At 41.2% G+C, this 18,950-nt stretch overlaps 1 protein-coding gene across 1 annotated transcript in view; it reads right to left on the bottom strand.

Moving 5' to 3' along the window:
* The window catches only part of LOC134350727 (glycogen phosphorylase, brain form), a 103,053-nt gene that overhangs the window by 75,103 nt on the left and 9,000 nt on the right, over positions 1–18,950 (bottom strand). The window contains exons 2-4 of the mRNA XM_063056337.1: positions 9,822–9,923; positions 8,119–8,197; positions 4,631–4,734 (exon numbers count right to left, since the gene is read on the bottom strand). Coding sequence (XP_062912407.1) covers positions 4,631–4,734; positions 8,119–8,197; positions 9,822–9,923 — 285 coding nt within the window. The remainder of the gene's footprint in view (positions 1–4,630; positions 4,735–8,118; positions 8,198–9,821; positions 9,924–18,950) is intronic.

The raw sequence follows: 18,950 nt of genomic DNA, 5'->3' as shown, positions 1-18,950 counted from the left end.
TTTGTCATCTATATCAATGATCTGGATGATAATGTGGTAAATTGGATCAGCAAGTTTGCTGATGACACAAAGATTGGAGGTGTAGTAGACAGTGAGGAAGGTTTTCAGAGCCTGCAGAGGGACTTGGACCATTTGGAAAATGGGCTGAAAAATGGCAGTTGGAGTTTAATACTGACAAGTGTGAGGTATTGCACGTTGGAAGGACAAACCAACGTAGAACATACAGGGTTAATGGTAAGGCACTGAGGAGTGCAGTGGAACAGAGGGATCTGGGAATACAGATACAAAATTCCCTAAAAGTGTCGTCACAGGTAGATAGGGTCGTAAAGAGAGCTTTTGGTACATTGGCCTTTATTAATCGAAGTATTGAGTATAAGAGCTGGAATGTTATGATGAGGTTGTATAAGGCATTGGTGAGGCCGAATCTGGAGTATTGTGTTCAGTTTTGGTCACCAAATTACAGGAAGGATATAAATAAGGTTGAAAGAGTGCAGAGAAGGTTTACAAGGATGTTGCCGGGACTTGAGAAACTCAGTTACAGAGAAAGGTTGAATAGGTTAGGACTTTATTCCCTGGAGCGTAGAAGAATGAGGGGAGATTTGATAGAGGTATATAAAATTATGATGGGTACAGATAGAGTGAATGCAAGCAGGCTTTTTCCACTGAGGCAAGGGGAGAAAAAAACCAGAGGACATGGGTTAAGGGTGAGGGGGGAAAAGTTTAAAGGGAACATTAGTGGGGGCTTCTTCACACAGAGAGTGGTGGGAGTATGGAATGAGCTGCCAGACGAGGTGGTAAATGCGGGTTCTTTTTTAACATTTAAGAATAAATTGGACAGATACATGGATGGGAGGTGTATGGAGGGATATGGTCCGTGTGCAGGTCAGTGGGACTAGGCAGAAAATGGTTCAGCACAGCCAAGAAGGGCCAAAGGGCCTTTTTCTGTGCTGTAGTTTCTATGGTTCTATGGTTCTATGGCATCACCCCGGCTCATTAAACAGCAAACCTCCATCTACACCTCCACCATCACCCCTATTAACGCTGACTCCATTAGCATACTCATCCCTGGGAAGACATTCCAACCGGTTCCATAGGGTGTGTCAGGAAAAACAATTAACTGGAGATGCAGCCGTGAGGGCAGAGTAAAGTTGTTGTGCTCAGCTGAGACAGTTGTTGTCTGTGCTATATTGATCAATACTGCAGACTCACACAGGTCCCAGTTTGCCACACTAGCTGGAGTTGCAGTAGATCAATGTGAATGTTCACCCTTGACCGGGCCGAACAGTGATTCAAGAACATCAGCTACAAAATGCTCATGTTTTAAAATGAGGGAAAGGTTAAAGGCGATTAGTTCATGAGGCAAGTTGATCTGAGAGAAAGAGTGGTGGTGCCTAGAACACCCTGCCAGGTGAAGTGGTAGAAGTAGATAAAACAGCAACATTAGACAGGCAGGGAATGAAAGGATATAGACTAGAGCACATGCTGTTTCAATTAGCCAAGGCATGAATATTTCTGGAAAAAAGTAAATAAAAGGAAGATTTCACAGAAGAATTATTTACTTGAGGGAAGTTGGTGAGTTTGGGGAACTCAGAATCAGGTTTATTATCACTGGCATGTGACGTGAAACTGACAAGGTGGTGAAGCCAAGGCTGCGATCATTTCAGCCACCATGTTACTCACTGGCAGAACAACTTCAAGGACCCAAATGCTCAAATCCTGTTTATTATTAATTGTGTCCAATGTTGGCCAGCGAGGGCAGTGTGCATGTGTATGTGCACGTGTATGTGCACACCCATGTGAAGGGCCTCTTTCTGCAGTTTTTAATTTGAGATAATGAGGTAGAAAAAAGCCAATGGAGAACAAAGCAGTTTTCGTTTGAGATAATTGGGTAAAAAAATGCAGATGGAGAGCAAGACAAATTAGTGACACAGACAAGTGAGCTGAACTAGTTGCAACCAAATGAAACAAATTAGAAAGCACTTTGCGAAAAGCCAACAAACTGACCGACTTGCCCTGTGTTTTAAGGTTGGAACTTCTTGCTCTTTGTAACTAGCCCTTTAAGACTCCTGGCTACAGAGAGGGTTATCAGGGTCCTCCTCCCAGCCTCCATGCAACAAGCTTTGTTATAAATGGGTATGCAGAAGAGTGCCAAGAGAGGACAATGTCAGTCAAAGCTGCTAAACAGCTTGCCAACATTTGTTGTCAAAACTAGCAATTGGCTAACAGGCATCTCAATGAGGAAGAATAATGAAAAACAACATTCTGGGAATGAATTTGGGGCAAGAAAAAGAGAGACAAAAGAAAAAAAAAGTCAGAAACTTTGTGAGGGGAAAAAGGATCAAAAATTAAATGCTGCTTAATTGTTTAATTTTGTCTTCTGCACTCAACCTATCAAGCTTTAAGAATAATTTAAAGCCTTAGATTTGAATGCAGCCCTTTCTGATGATCACAAAACAAAGCATTTATTGTATACACAAATGTGAAAGAACAAAACGTGAATAGAAATGGGTCATTAGTAAAATAAGGACAGTCTCTGGATAATTGCAGAATATATTCAATGCTCAAAAGAAATAACAAGGGCAGCAGAGGAAAGTAAATTCAACAGACTTGAGCATGTTTGAATGTCAAAAGACAGGAGAACATGACTAATAACAAAAGCATTTGTGCCAATTACATTGCAAGTTTTAGCCCAGCTCTGGAGGCACAAAGAACATTCCAGCTGACAGATCCAGAGCATTAATAAATTTAATATTTGTTGGTGAGTTCACCTGCCAAGCTCTATTCCACAAAATTTAATTTAAAGCTTATCCAGGCAAAGACAATGTGGCGAGAGGAATCAAAGGTGCACAAGAGATTACCTCAGAAATAAAGCCCCCACCCCCACCCAAGAACATGCTGATTGATCTAACCCAGGATAAAGAAGATTCCAGTTACATACTCAATTCCACATAGAAATGCAGCATGGAGCAAGAACAGTTTCTACCCCACTGCTGTAAGACTATTAAATGTCTACTAGCAATGCACTCTCTCTGTAGCTGAAACACTTTACTCTGCACTCTGTAATTGTGTTACCTTGTATCACCTCAATGCACTGTGTACTGATTTGATCTGCGTGAACAGTATGCAAGATAAGCTGTTCATTGTATCTCAGTCCATGTAACAATAGTAAACCAATTTCAATTGGCCTTTAATGTTTGTACCGGCTGGCAAGAAGCTTTCCAAACCCATTCACAACTGCAGATTATTCAACCCATCTGGTCTCTGCTGGCAAAGCAATCCCATCAGTCTCATTCCTCTTCTAGGAAGAGGTCGACTGTACCTCTTCTTAGAGATGCTGCCTGGCCTGCTGCGTTCACTAGCAACTTTTATGTGTGTTGAGTCTCATTCCTCCCCGTTTACCCACAATCCTTTAAAAATTGTGGGGGAATTAAAAGTCATTGATAAATTGGTTCAAACTGCTCTTTCAGATGATAACTTGCTTCACAATGGTACCATAGTAATAACCACATAAACCTTTTCAATATTACATTCCTTTCAGGGTAAAATATTCCTACTCATGTCCTGCCCCCAGTCGTCAGAATGGGTTCTAATCAAGACTCAAATATCGCCTAGAATTCCAAGGACAGATTAACTAGGAAAGTGGACTTGAGGTGCATTACACTGTATTAAATAGCAGAGATGATAGGCCACTTAAACTATGCCTGACTATCTGTGACCCTCTATACCACACTGGAATATTGTCGTCGATGAACTGGACTCTGAAAACTCACATTCATTCATCAATCACATGTTATTTACTGGTGCACAAGGAGAACAGCATGGCCCCTGTCACCACACTGTTCTGAAATATGAGCAGCAAAATGCCATTTTTATACAGCTATTGACCAATTGGTAAATTTGAGTATGTTCAAGTTTATTATTTGCATAATCAATCACCAATACGATAATACAAGTATTAATAACCAATAGATTCTCTATATTAAAGGCCAATGATACTTTAGAATTAGTAAAGTGACTAACCAATAGTAAGTGTCACTTTAGAATCCTTCGTTCACATCCTTATCTTGTCTCAGAATGCCAGATAGCTCCAATCCCCTGCTGTGAAAGGGAGGCCAATCTCTTCAAAAAACTTTTCTTGCCTGGACTGACAGGACTATCTGTAAACTACCCTTGCCTGGACATTACCTTAACCTTTGCCTTGCTGCAGCTTCCACATTATCAGCCTACACTTTTGTGTTCCCATTTCTGGAATGGATCCTGAAGCACTACCCTTTTCATCGGCAACAAGGATACTAACAACTAGATGAGCTTCAATCAGGATTAGGTAGCTGTAGCCAAAATTACCCCCGTTACATTTTGTAGTCATAAATGGTGTTTCTTAGACCATGATCCTATCCTTTGACCCCAAACACTTCCAAATGTTCCACCTTTTTAATTGTCTAATAATCAATTCTATCTTGTTTTTATCTAAAATGGGCACACTCATCTGTATTCACATTACCTTATGCTTTCAACTCCATGAGCCTCTGTCAGCCAACAAATCTCACAGTTGGATGAACACCTCGATTTGTGAAACTGGCCAACAACAATAATGTCTGTTTGTTTTCTGAAACAATTCCAGCAAACTCACCTGCCAACCATTATGAATCCTCTGATTGAAGATACCAAATTCATAGCGAATCCCGTAGCCATAAGCAGCCAAACCTAGTGTGGCCAATGAATCAAGGAAACAAGCTAGAAGTAAGAAATCAAGAAATAAATAGTTAGCAGAAGAGCCAATATTGTGTTACAGGTTTATTCACTTCTCCTGAGAAAGAAAATTGGAGAGCTATGTGAGAGGGAAGGGTTAGATTGATCTTGGAGTAGGTTCCTACTGTACTGTGCAAACTTCTTAGGTGCAGATATATATAACTGGGGTGCTTAAGACTTTTGCACAGCACTGTATTCGTCAATGTGGAGCAGAGAGCAAGTTCGTAAATCTGGCAGGAACAAAGGATGACAGGATTGGTGAGGGTGGACAGCAGACATCCCACCTCTCCCGGAAGTTCCGGGAGTCTCCTGCATATTGATAGTGGCTCCGACGCCCGAAAATTATATACAATATCCCGGAAATCGATTGTTTTGAGAGCGAGAGGGAGATGGAGCATCCTGATTGGTCTCTCTTCGTGCTAAGTAGACCTATCAGTTTTCTCTGTGAGTGGGCTTTAGACTCGACCTCAAACATAATGAGTGTTGCTCGCTGCACTCTTTGCAACAGTGACTTTTTTATTGCCCATGGTGGGTTAAAATGTAAAAGACATGTTGAGGTGAGTTTAACAGGTGTCATTCGTTCATTAGCAAAGCTAACGTTACTTAAACTAGCTGGCTAGCTGCTAAGGAGTTACTGTATTGGCGTCCTACGTGATGAAGCCAAACTCCCTGTAGACTTGATCAAAGTTGTAATAGAATAAACATGATAATATAATACATATTTTAATGTCACATTTTCTGCACATACCCAACTTTGTTTACAAATTAGACAAAAATCACTAAACAAAGTATTACACGCACCCTTGGAGGTCGACCGGGGCTGGGGGGGGGGTATGGGGTTGCGGGGGGCGGAGGTGCTACCTCCCTGACATGAGTTTTTGCAGAGTGGGATGTCTGGGAGAGCCGCAGGTGGGGTGTGGGACAGAGGGCAGAAAAGGAGTGTCAGGGGTGGGGGGGGTGGCACAGGTGCAGACACACACAGCCCTGAGACATCAGTCAAGGTCATTTGATTCCAAACAATTGATTTATTGATTACTACAGAGTGTCCCTCTGGCGCTTCCTGCTCCCTCCCTTCTTCCAACCATGATTCCCCTCTCCTTACATCCTTCTCCCTTTCAGTCCACAATAGAGACCCTGATCAGAATCAGGTTTATCATCACTCACATATATCATGAAATTTTTTTTTGCAGCAGTGCAGTGCAATACATAAAATTACTACATTACTAGGCAATGTCTCAGGCACCCTAGCTATATATGTGTGCCCAATACTTTTGCACAGTACTGTATGTTCTATGCTCTACTTTCCAAGGTGGGCGGCCAACAGATTTTCATTATTTCCCATCCCCCTCAGTGCTAATTGATGACGCCGCTGTAAAGTGAAACGTACATACACCCAGCATGAACTCAGTTCCTATAACTCTGTTTTTGCTGGTCCAAGACAAGGCTGCATAAATAATACAAGTCTTCGAAAAGGTTCTGAAAATTAGAGGAGGACTTCTTAAAGCAAAATGAAGCCAGAGTATGTACACAGTTGAAACCAGTAAACAGTTCAGCAATATTTTAAAAAGGATTTACTCACCAATACTGAGTAAAAACCCAGGTTTATTTACAAAACTGCTCTGTATGTCACCATTCAAAGTACAAGCAAAACAAAAATCACATTCTAGAGCACTGCTTTTTGTGCTTGCTTGTGATCAGGAGTACAGGAATAAATTTCAGCTGGACCATGAAACATGACCTCACTTTGCAAAATTAACCCAATTCTGAACACAGTTTGTGCCTCAGCTGTTGATCACATCTAGGTTAGCAACCTTAGCTTTGAGGCACCGGCTGTGGCTCAGAGATTTGCAACCCAGCACTGGGAGCAGACATTTTTAGACTCAAATCCCAATATACTTGAACAAAAAAAAAATCTAAACTGGAACTCCTTTCCCATCCCAGCACCAGTGTAAGCGCTGTAGTGTTAAAGATGCCATCATTTGGATGAACATTTAAATGCATTTAAATGAACACTAAAAAACTCCCTTTGCACCACGTTGAGTCAGGGTAATTAGTCATCTGCAGCATACTGTTAATGATTTTTCCTCAACTATTATCATTAAAGAAATCTGATTAACTAATTATCATCACACTAGGCTGACTTCCTCCTCCTGTTTCTCAAGGTGTCCCTTGTGGTCAAGGGTGACTAGTTTCTACTCCAGCCCCGTAGATCCTGAGGTGGTTGAAAAGCTCTCTGTGGGATCTGCAGACTCTGCCTCAGGGGGCTCAGTTGGAACTTGATGGGGTGAGCATGGGGGCTTATTTGTTACACACTTTGTCTCATCATTCTTTTGCACAGATACACAATGCTCATTGCCTTCCTGGTCTTGGTCCAGTGACTACGATGAGTAGGTGACAATGTTCTCTCCTGCCATCCCAAAACAGGTTTTGGTACAGCCTTGAAGGACTTTGTGTCTTTAAAAAAATATATACTGCTTCAAATTCTGAGGTAAACTGCTTCTGCTAGTGACAAACAAGAGAAAATCTGCAGATGCTGGAAATCTGAGCAGCACAGAAAATGCTGGAGGGACGTCAGCTGTACTCTTTTCTAGATGCTGCCTGGCCTGCTGAGTTCCTCCAGCATTTTGTGTGTTCTGCTCGTGATGCTTGGGTTAGAGTTAGTCATGAGGATTTTTTTTTAAACCAGAGGGTGGTAAATCTGTGGAATTCATTGCCACAGATGGCTGTGGAGGCCAAGTCATTGGCTATATTTAAAGCAGAGGTTGATGGGTTCCCGATTAGTAAAGTGTTGAAGAATACAGGAGAAGACGGGAGAATGGGGTTGAGCAGGATAATGAATCAGCCATGAGGAATGGTGGAGTAGACTTGACAGGCCGAATGGCCTAATTCTGTTCCTGTGTCTTGTGGTATGATCAGAGTCTTGATGTTGGTCTAGGACACAGGTTCCCAAACTTTTTATGCCACAGACTCCTACCATTAACTGAGGAATTCATGGACCCCAGCCCCAGAAGAGGCTGACTTCAAGCTGCCTATCATGCTGCAGACTTTGAAGATTTGGCAGCAACAGCAATAGCAGGACTTCTAATGCCTGAGCAGCCTCTTCATGCCTTCTGATATTACAACAGTGCCTATTCTTCATGGTACTTCATAAGGATAAAGCATTGAAGGACAAAGTTATTTACATAAAATACAATTCAAGGCTTGCCCTCGGAGGGAGGGGACAAGTGTGCAGGTGGGGGCACATACTGAAACACAAGCTCAGCTACAAGTATGTAATTGACTTAAACAATTCAAACATATACTGCACCAGATGTGCATAAAAGACAAGTGAAAATCGATCTCAAGTGAGTTGCCATTTATAATAATTACCTGCCAGTCGACCTAGACCTCCATTGCCCAGTCCAGCATCCTCTTCAATTTCCTCCAGCTCTTCAATATCTAGACCCAGCTAGATAATAGTAGATAATAGAGGGAAGGAGTAAAGTTACACCAAAAATATGATATTAAATCCATTTGACAAAATAGTTCCCTTTTATCTTTTCATTTTGAATATTAAAAATGGCCCAGCTTCACTGACCCAATTTATACTAATCCATCATAACATATTTTTCTACTTTAGCTCACAATACAATATTATTCTTTTTGCCTTTCACCTTCATTTAAGGAGAGGTTCTTGCTGGCAACAAGACAACCATGCTCACCCAGTGACAAATTGCTACTAAATGCTGGTCTAAAACTGAACGGGAAAAACAAGGATGCAGTCTATTGGGGCAGAACATGTTTTGTTCCATAAAGCTGCTGAAAACAAACTTTGACTTCATCCTTTGGCTAACTGGTTGATAAATCTGTTGAAACATAATCAAACCAGTTCTTACTCTTCTTGACTTGGAGGAGACCAATGTCACGACTTGTACAATAGAAGAGTAACCTTGAACTTGATGAGATACCAACAGCTCCACCCAGTACTACTGTCTGCAGCCCAATGTACTGATCATCTCTTCAATGACATTTAACAGAAGAGTGCCAAGTTATATTCTCTGAAGATTTGTCATGTTTTCAATCATAGAAATAACCACAGGACATCAGATTTAAGACAATTTCAGAACAGAACCAAGGGAAAGTAGTTATCCTTATTCTGCATTCCATCTGTGATGTGCAAACTGAAGGTGTTCACCATCAGGGAAGTGGTTATGTGCTCAATAAGGAGACATGGTTTCCAATACTAATGAAAGAAACAGGGGCATGGGGTAGTAATTGGATGCCTTTTTCAACCCAGTGCTGTGGACAGGGATGGAAGTAACCTTATACCACAGTTATACCACAAACAATGTTGGTGGCTTCCTTGCTGGTACAGGGTACTGAGATGTTCCTGCTTACATACACATATTACAGACATGCTAAAATGTGAAATTCAATGTGGTGCTTTTATCCAGTAGCTAGAATGACTGCTCTTGGATTACATAATTGATGTCCTCAATCTTAATGGCTGGATGCTGAATACATCAATACAATTTTCAAAGACCATATGGTGCAGCAATAAAATCACTCCTTGGATAAAGTGGTGCATTCATTGCTGCCAGGAAACTGTATTGTGCAAATAAATGTTGAAGGACACAAAAGGCAGTAACACTGGAGGCTCTAATGAATGCAAGACAAGACCAGTGTTGCCTGTGTGATTACAGATGACATTTACTTGCCACATTCATTGCACATTGAAGTGGACCTTCTCAGCATTTCTATAAAAGACAGTTAAAAAATAAACTCCTGGTGCCAGAGCTCTCTCTAACATGATTTCAAATATAAGTTGTTCCATCACATTATCTGATCATAAGCAGGAATACACACGCACAGTAAAAACAGAGCTAGAAAAGCCTCACTTCTAATCTAAATTACTCAGAACGCTGGACCGTTATTTTCCATAAGCTCAGACAGTAGTTCAAATGTTCTTCAACTGAGCCATAAGCCGCTGCTCTGCACATTGATAACCTTCTGCAATTCTGATCTATGCATTCAATTTCTGATGACTGCGATGTTAGAATTCCGTAAACTAGCCAAATATTCATGCAGCATACCTGATATATGGCCTCATCTGTGGCATTCTCCATTCCCAGGTTCACCATAGTATTCTGCAAGGTCCTTCCCATGTAGAACTCCAGAGACAAGTAGTATATACGCTGTAATGCACAAGGATGTTTATTTTAACAGAGCAAACTTCTAAGTTTTTGACAAACTTCTATAGATGTGAGGGTATATTAATTAGCTGTATCACAGCCTGGTATGGAAACACCAATGCCCTTGAAGGGAAATCCTACAAAAAAAAATGGATACGGCTCAGTCCATCACTTGTGAAAACCTCCCCATCACTGAGCACATCTAAACAAAGCAGTGTTGCAGGAAAGTGCAGCATCCATCATCAGTGACCCCCACCACCCACGACAAGCTCTTTTCTCGTTGCTGTCATCAGAAAGAAGGAACAGGAGCCTCAGAACTGACACCACCAAGTTCAGGAACACTTACCTGACCATCAGTCATAGTCATGGTCATACTTTATTGATCCCGGGCGAAATTGGTTTTCGTTACAGTTGCACCATAAATAATAAATAGTAATAGAACCATAAATAGTTAAATAGTAATATGTAAATTATGCCAGGAAATTATGAAATGTCCAGGACCAGCCTATTGGCTCAGGGTGTCTGACCCTCCACAGGCAGGAATGACTTCCTATGACGCTCTGTGCTGCATCTCGGTGGAATGAGTCTCTGGATGAATGTACTCCTGTGCCCAACCAGTACATTATGTAGTGGATGGGAGACATTGACCAAGATGGCATGCAACTTAGACAGCATCCTCTTTTCAGACACCACCGTGAGAGAGCCCAGTTCCATCCCCACAACATCACTGGCCTTAAGAATGAGTTTGTTGATTCTGTTGGTGTCTGCTACTCTCAGCCTGCTGCCCCAGCACATAACAGCACACATGATAGCACTGGCCACCACAGACTCATTACTTGGCTCTTTACTTGGCCATCAGGCTGTTTAAACAAAGGGGATAACTTCACTCGCCCCATTGTAAACGTAACTTTGCTAGATCAAATAACGACAGCACAAAAAGATCGTTACTTATCTTTTCACCCGTTTATTTTTTGAGCTCAGCCGGTGAGTGAACTTGGACCCAACATCAGGGAGAGACCCTTTCTCATCTCCCCGGCGGTTCTACAAGTTCACTGCCCGGTGTCAAAATTGTCAGAAGTTACAAGGCCACTAATACAAAAGAATAATCAATTTGATAACCATTCTGGTCAAGTCAATGGACTATTGATACAAAGGACAATCAATTTGATAACCATTCCGGCCAAGTCAATGGACTATTGATACAAGGAACAATCAGTTTGATAACCATTCCGGCCAAGTCAATGGACTATTGATACAAAAGTACAATCAATTTGTTAGACACTCCAGCCACCTTAATTAAAAAGAATGTCCTACCTGGTTTGCTGGAGCCATAACTTAATTACAAAGATAAGAACATCTGTCAAATTTATGCTTTAATTAAGAAAGGAATGTTCTGTCTAATTTCCATCAGGTACTGCTTTTTGTCAAAATCAAAAGGTATGAAAAGCCCAGAGATATCTTATGTGGATCTGGGTGACCTCTAACCCTTATCTTGCTCCAAAGGTGGCAGCTGTGAGACATTATTCAAACACACTGCAGTCACAGACATGGTCAGTACTTAATCCATTGTTTACAGGAATCTTGAGAATCCCCCATTCCCTTAAACTTTATCCCCATCACCAAAATATTCCCACAACCAATGGACTCACTTTCAAGGACTCTTTATCTCATGCTCTCAATATCTATTGCTTATTTATTTATTATTATTATTATTCTTTCTTTCTTTCCACCAGTGAGCATATCTACAAGGAGTACTGCCACAAGAAAGCAGCATCCATCATTAAGAAATCACCTCCTTCTTGGGCCCTTCACTCCCAGTGGAGCATAGGCCATCGTTGATCTCCCATCTCTATCGTCCTCCAAAGTCAATGGTATGGTTGGAGTTCATCAAAGCTTCTGCAATCCGTTACATCCACTGTACAGCGGATTGGCCTATATACTATCAAGGACCCCCAGCATCTGGAACTTGTTCTGCTACTGTCACTATTACAATGCTCTTTACTCTATGAGCTTTATATGATACCGTAATTTTTAAAAAATATTTAAAGTGTCCATCTCATTTTCTTTAATACATTGCTCCTAAATTTATTTCCCTCACTCATTCAGGTACAATGCATGAACAACATTGCTGTTGTTCCTTTTCACACCTTGTGGTACATCGGGTGGCATTTTTTTTTTTGCCATTTTATTTGCATGTGTCTGTTTTTGTTTTAAAGAGGCCGAGTTGCTAGCTCGACACTCAACTCAGCGCAGGTGGAAAGCATGCAAGAAGCCAGCTGGATTCGAACCTGGGACCATTTGCCTCAAGGTCTGGTGCTGATGCCAATGTCACTACACCACTGATCAGCCCATGCAGAACATCAGTTTATGGATTTTTTTGGTACAATTTGCATGAAAGTACAACTCAAAAGAAATTACCAAAAAAAAATTATGGGAAAATCTGCATAATTGCTCACAGTGGCCCAGGTTTGATCCTGAACCCCTTTGTCCTTTTGACTGCTTGCAGTTCTCAAAACTGTTTTGGTTTCCACTCACAACACAAAGATGTGCTGGATTAGTTGAATACTGTAAATTATCCTTAGTGTAGATGAGTGGCAGGAGGATCAGGGTGGAATTGAAACAACAGTTTTTAGCAGGATTAAATGTGTCTGATGGGACTGTTAAGAGAAGTTGCATAAACTCAACGAGTCCAATGACCTCCATCAATGTTGAGAAAAATATCCCCAATGTTTCACAAGGAGGAGGAGAAGATGGCAGCGCGACACGCGCGCACAGCTCTCCAGTGAAAATTATATTGTTTCTGTTAAATAGGGGCCGTGGACAATTCTGATTTGATGGAGACAGACGTGAAAGCACAGAGGAACATCTGGAGAAATTTCTGAAACGCCGGTTTGCTGCCACTGTTACTGGGTGATCGAGAATCTTCCGGAGGGAAGGCCCCAAAACCCCCGGCTTTGCCTGCTGCTGGTGACCGAGTCTGAGGTCGAATCGTTCGGATAGAGATGGTGCTCGGTACTCTGTGTCGGAGGGCTGATCGGAGGCTCGAAGTTTTCGGACGACTCAGAGTCGGATTGTGGTCGGGCATGGCAGGGAGAGTTTTCTTCCTTCTCCTGTCTGCATGAGATGTGGGACATTTGAGAGACTTTGAACTTTTTTTTACTGTGCCATGGACTGTTCTTCATCAAGTTATGGTATTGTTGCACTGTTGTAACTATATGTTATAATTATTTGGTTTTGTTAGTTTTTTTTAGTCTTGGTCTGTCCTGTGTTTTTGTGATATCACACCGGAGGAATATTGTATCATTTCTTAATGCATGCATTACTACATGAGAATAAAAGAGGACTGCGTGTCCTCATAATCTAATGTAGAGGAAAGCTGCAAGGTGAATTGGCTAACTAGCCCATAGAGTCCTTCACTCAACTGGTTCAGCAAGTTTGGGCTTGAGCAAGAATTATGTTCCTTGAACACAAGTCAAACATTACTGCCTCTTCAGCCATCCTCCTAATTTAGTCAAATTCATTACATATTTTATAAAAACTGTCAATCATCTCAATGGAAGTGCTCTAAGAAACAACATAAACTTCTCATAAGCCTCCTCGTAGGCTTTTAGCCTTACTTTAACATCAAAAAAGCATTTTCTTGAATTAGGTCACATGCGATGTTCCCTCTAATTTGTAATGAACACTGTGCGCAAAAATCTTATGCTGTGCAATTGTTTGCCCAGTGACAACATGTGTGCACTGAATAATTTCTTCAATGCAAACAGTATAAATAAGCCAGTTCTAAAATCTGTAGACAAATCATCACAAACTCCACATTGTCAACACCGTCGGCATCAGAAACTGGAAAAGGAAATGGGATTGTGTACAATCATGAAACATACTTAACATACTAATGAGGTAGAGGGTGACAATCTTTTGTGTGCTAGTTGCAAAAGATGTGCACACCTTAGAGGGAACATTGGTCACATGATTTAGTCCCACCATTGGAAGAGTTTTTCTTCAATGGCAAAATGACCATCAGAAATCATAAATCTTTATGAATATAACTCTGCTCACCTATACCTCCTCATCATTTACGACTAGTCAGCAGCATCCATGTCAAATCATCTCCTCTATTATGCAGATCACCTGGATCTTATACAACTATTCAGTGGCTTTTCTTATTGTTAATTACTCCTTGCAGGTGGGTGATGGGAGGAGAATCAAGTGTGGAGTTAGGATTGGGTGACTGAATTGTTTATGGGAAAATAAGTGAAGCATAATTGTATTGATGGGATTGCTCTGAGAGCAAGCATAGACTTGATAGGTCAAATGGTTTCATGTATTTTGTTAATTATATTTAGAGATACAGCACAGCAACAGGCCCTTCCAACCCAATGAGCCTGCACTACCCCATAACACCCACGTGATCGATTAACCTATGATTGCATTTGTTTTGACCCTCCTCTCGCAGTGGTAGGAGCGATACTTGTCTCTCCTGAGAGAGACAGGGAAGTTGAAATGTTGGAAGGAACAGTTGGTAGACCATGATCTCTCTTTGGGGCTTTTCTTTTGCTTGGATAGTGGGTGTTGGAAATACAGATGCTTTATGCTAGAACAAGTGGTGGCAAAGGGAGGGTTGATGCGCATTGGAGTGGGGTAGGGGACTTTGGGGTTCTTACTTTTTTTTTGTCATTCATTCTTTGGGGTTTTTCCTTCTGTTTTGAGGATGTCTGCAGAGTGAGGATTTCAGGTTGTATATTGTACAACTTCTCTGGTGTTAAATGGAACCATTTTTTGAGTGTGGGAGGAAACCCATGTGGTCATGGGAAGAGCGTACAAACTCCTTGCACAGAGCAGTGGAAATTGAACCTGAGTCACTGGCACTGAAATAGTGAGACGCTAACCGCTACGCCAAGGTGCCATCCAATGTTGTAGGAAAGTATCAGAGATTTTAAAAATGGGATTCCTGGTTGCTTCAGTTGCCACCCTCTTTAAAACCTGAGTTTTCTAAATCTCTGGTAATGAACACCAGAAGTGATACAAGTTGCACTCACCTGCCACTCCTGTTCGATCCTACCTGACAAATAAATTGATTTAAAAATTCTCATATGTTATTCCAAATCCTTCCATGTTTCAGTCTTTCCTAGTAAACCTCCTGTAGCTCTATAATCTCTCCACTCCTCCAATTCTAAGCTACTGTTGATCCCAAATTTTAACCCCAGGATTAACAATGGTGTTCAGTAGCCAAAACCTTCTGCACTGGAAATGCTTCCCAAACCTCTTCACCTCTCTAAACCTCCTCAGAAATATTCCAAAATCCTACCAAGCTGCTGTCTTCTCACCCAGTATCGCTCAATGTGCTCCAATGACTTACTTTCCTCCAGAAAAATACAAAGGTGAGGTGTAAGAGCCATTTTATTACCTTAAAGATATTACATTGATAACAAGGTCGACGATTCATGAACAGCTTCTTCCCCTCTCCCATCCAATTTCTGAATGGACATGGAACCCATGAGCTCTAACTTGCTAGTTTTTTAAAAAAAAATTTTTGCACTAATTATTTAATACTATATAATATATATTCTTACTGTAATTCAGCTTTTCCCCCTCTATTACTATGTAATTGCATTGTACTGCTGCTGCAAAGACAACAAATTTCACAACCAGTGATATTAAACCAGATTCTGAAGTGTGTGGTGACATTTATGGGCTCCCCCAGTGCATCCTTGGGTTTATTGGCTGTTAATATAAATGATTTATTTCATTGCGTGTTTCGATGTATATCTGGTAAGTAAATCGGAATCCTAAAAAGAGTGGTGGATACAGCCCGGTCCATCACAGGCAAAGCCCTCCCCACCCTTGATGCACTGCCACAAGAAAGCAGCATCCATCATCAGGGACCCCCACCATCCAGGTCAGATCGCAGTGAGAAGACAGCCTTCAGGAAGGAGGTACAGGAGCCTTGGGTCCCCCAGCACCAGGTTCAGAAACAGTTATTGCCCTTCAATCATCACGCTCCTGAACCAATGTGGATAACTACACTCACCTCAACACAGAATGGATACCACAACCTATGGACTCAAGTTCTCTGGATTACTTATTTACTTTTTATTTGCATAGTTTGTCTTCTTTTGCACATTGGTTGTTTGTCAGTCTTTGTGTGGAATTTCATTGATTCTATTGTATTTCTCTGTTCTACTATAAATGTCTGCAAGAAAATGAATCTCAAGGTAGTATATGGTAACACGTGTACTTCGTCAATAAAATTACTTTGAGTCTCGTTTCCGAGTGATCTATTTGTGGCTTTTCAACTCGTACAGGCACGTTCAAAGAGATGGAGAGGCTTTGATAAAGAAATTGGTGGCCAGACAGTTGAAGGCATTTTCTCAAATATAGGACAGGGGTAGTAACAAGGCAGAAAGAAGTGGAAAAGCCAAATCATGATGGTCATAGCCTTGCAGGAAACTGGAGGAGAACTTTGAGCAAATTTATGTATAAAAATCAACATCAAACGAGGACTGAATGCATGTCAGCAGCTCAAAGGCTTGTAGCTAAATGGTGCACTAAGTAGTTGTACAGCAGCAGAGCTTTGGATGACTTTTAAACCAGGGGTCCACAGACCCCTCGGTTAATGGTAGGGGTCCATGGCATAAAAAAAAGACTGGGAACCCCTGCATTAAGCATATAGTGGCAAAAGGTGGCCACAGGCTAGCTGCGATCTCTGTCCAAAGTCAGCAGTCTGTTAGAACTAATTTTTTTTTCAAACTCTAAATTGTATCACCATTTGGGAAAATAATCGGAACAAGCCCATCTTGTTTGGAATTGCATCTCTACATTACTCAGTGCTGCCGATGAATGAATATTGAGAAATTAGTCTGGTTTTAATATTATCCCATGTTAAGTGAAAGCCTTTGCTCAATATGTCAACCAGTCAGATACATACCAACATTGAAGTAGAAGAAAGAAAACAGAATACAGAATATGGTATTAGAGTTACAGTGAGAGAGCATTTCAAATAGACAAATAATTTGCAAGCTACATATTGAGGTAGGCTGGGAGATAAAGAGTTAATCTTTTGGCATACAAGAGATCTGCTCAGGAGTTCCATAACAACACAGAGGCCGTCCTTGAGCCTGGGTGTACACAATCTGAAACTTTTGTATTTTCAGCCCAGTGGGAGAGGGAAGAAGAGAGAATGATCGGGCATTAATGAGGCTTTGCTTTGCTGACTGCGCTAAACTAACCAGTGATGAGCCATTGTAAACAAACCACATGAACGCTCAAAGTGCCCAAAAGCAGAGCATCCATACATTTGCTTCCCCCAGCTAAGCTGCACAAAGTCCTGTGCTTAGCTAGTGATCCATCAATCATAGACTCACAGCGGTCCAGCTGTCAATGCGGCTGGCACTTGTGATCAATATGCTTGTTCAGAACTAAAAAATAAACATCTAAACAAGAGAAAGGGAACAAAAAATATCAAAGCTCCACTTAAAGAAGACCTTTTGTAACCTCAGGGCACCCCACAGCTCTTTACAAACTACTTTTATGATGCACTTATTGTTGTAACTTGAGAAACAGAGTGAATAAACATACTCAATGACCACTATATTAGGTACTCCTATTAGGAAATGAAAATATCTAAACAGGTAATCATATGGCAGCAACTCAATGCATAAAGGACATGGTCAAGAGGTTCAGTTGTTGTTCAGACCAAACATCAGAATGCAGAAGTGTTTGATCCAGGTCACTTTGACCATGGAATGATCACTGGTACCAGACAGGGTGGTTTGAGTTTCTTAGAAACTGTTGATTTCTTGTGATTTTCACACAAAACAGTCTCTAGAGGTTACAGAGAATGGCACGAAAAAATGGATCATTTAGGCACCATGGTAGCGTAGTGGTTAGCACGACGCTATTGCAGCTCAGGGCATTCCGGAGCTTGAAATTCAATTCCAGCACCCTTCTGTACAGAGTCTCTGCATGTCCTCCCCGTGGAAGGCGTGGGTTTTCACTGGGTCCTCTGGTTTCCTCCCACAGTCCAAAGACTTGTTTCGTAGGTTAATTGGCCATTGTAAATTGTCTCATGATTTGTTTAATATTAATCAACTTTACTAGGGGTTGCTAGGGTTGCGTGGTTCAAAGAGCTGGAAGGGCGCTCCACTCTGTATCGCTAAAAAAATTTTAGAAAAACAAAACGCATCCAATAAGGGGCAGTTCTGTGGGTGGAAATGTCTCAGAGGAGAATGGTTGGATTGGTTCAACACTTTACAACAGTGATGTGCGGAAGAGCATTTCTGAATGGACAACATGTCAAACCTTGAAGTAGATGGGCTACAGTAGAAGACCACAAACATACTGTACACTCAGTGGTCTTTATTAGGTAAGGAGGACCCTAATAAGAGTGTCCAGTGAGAGCAGATGTACAATGAAGCAGCTCCACAAGAAGCAATGCAATAAAAGCAAATAAATCATTGTCATGCGAGGGAAGAAGTTAATTACAATTTTTTTTTGTTTGTGAGACTTAAGCACACCGTATTCTCCTGCATTAGGTGAATGGCTGTGAGAAATAAATAATTTCATTGCAAGCATGATGTCATCCACTTGGGATCTAAAAAGGAGGGAATGGATTACACTCTGACTAGAAACATGTTGTAATTTTGTCCGAGACTCGCTGCATGCCAATGTGAACTGCTTCGTGTTTTGAGAAGTTGCAAACAGAACTGAATATTTTGCAACCACCACATGAGGGGGAAAGTCATTGATGGAGTTGAGATCTATTTGAGAACTATCCTAAGAACTCCTGTAGCAATATCCTTGGCCTGATTATTGACTTCCAACCCACACCCATTTTAGAACCAAGATCAGGTTTAATATCACTGATATATATTGTGAAATCTGTTGTTTTGTGGCAGCAGTACAGTGTAATACATAAAAATACTAAATTACAGTAAGAACTACATACTGTAAATTATTAAATTAGTGGTGAAAACAGAGAGCAAAGATAGCGAGGTAGTGTTCATCGGTGGGTTCATAGTCTGTTCACAA

The sequence above is a fragment of the Mobula hypostoma genome, chromosome 8 (assembly GCF_963921235.1).
Source record: "Mobula hypostoma chromosome 8, sMobHyp1.1, whole genome shotgun sequence".
Lineage (NCBI taxonomy): Eukaryota > Metazoa > Chordata > Chondrichthyes > Myliobatiformes > Myliobatidae > Mobula > Mobula hypostoma.
This window is presented reverse-complemented; position numbering and strand designations above follow the sequence as displayed.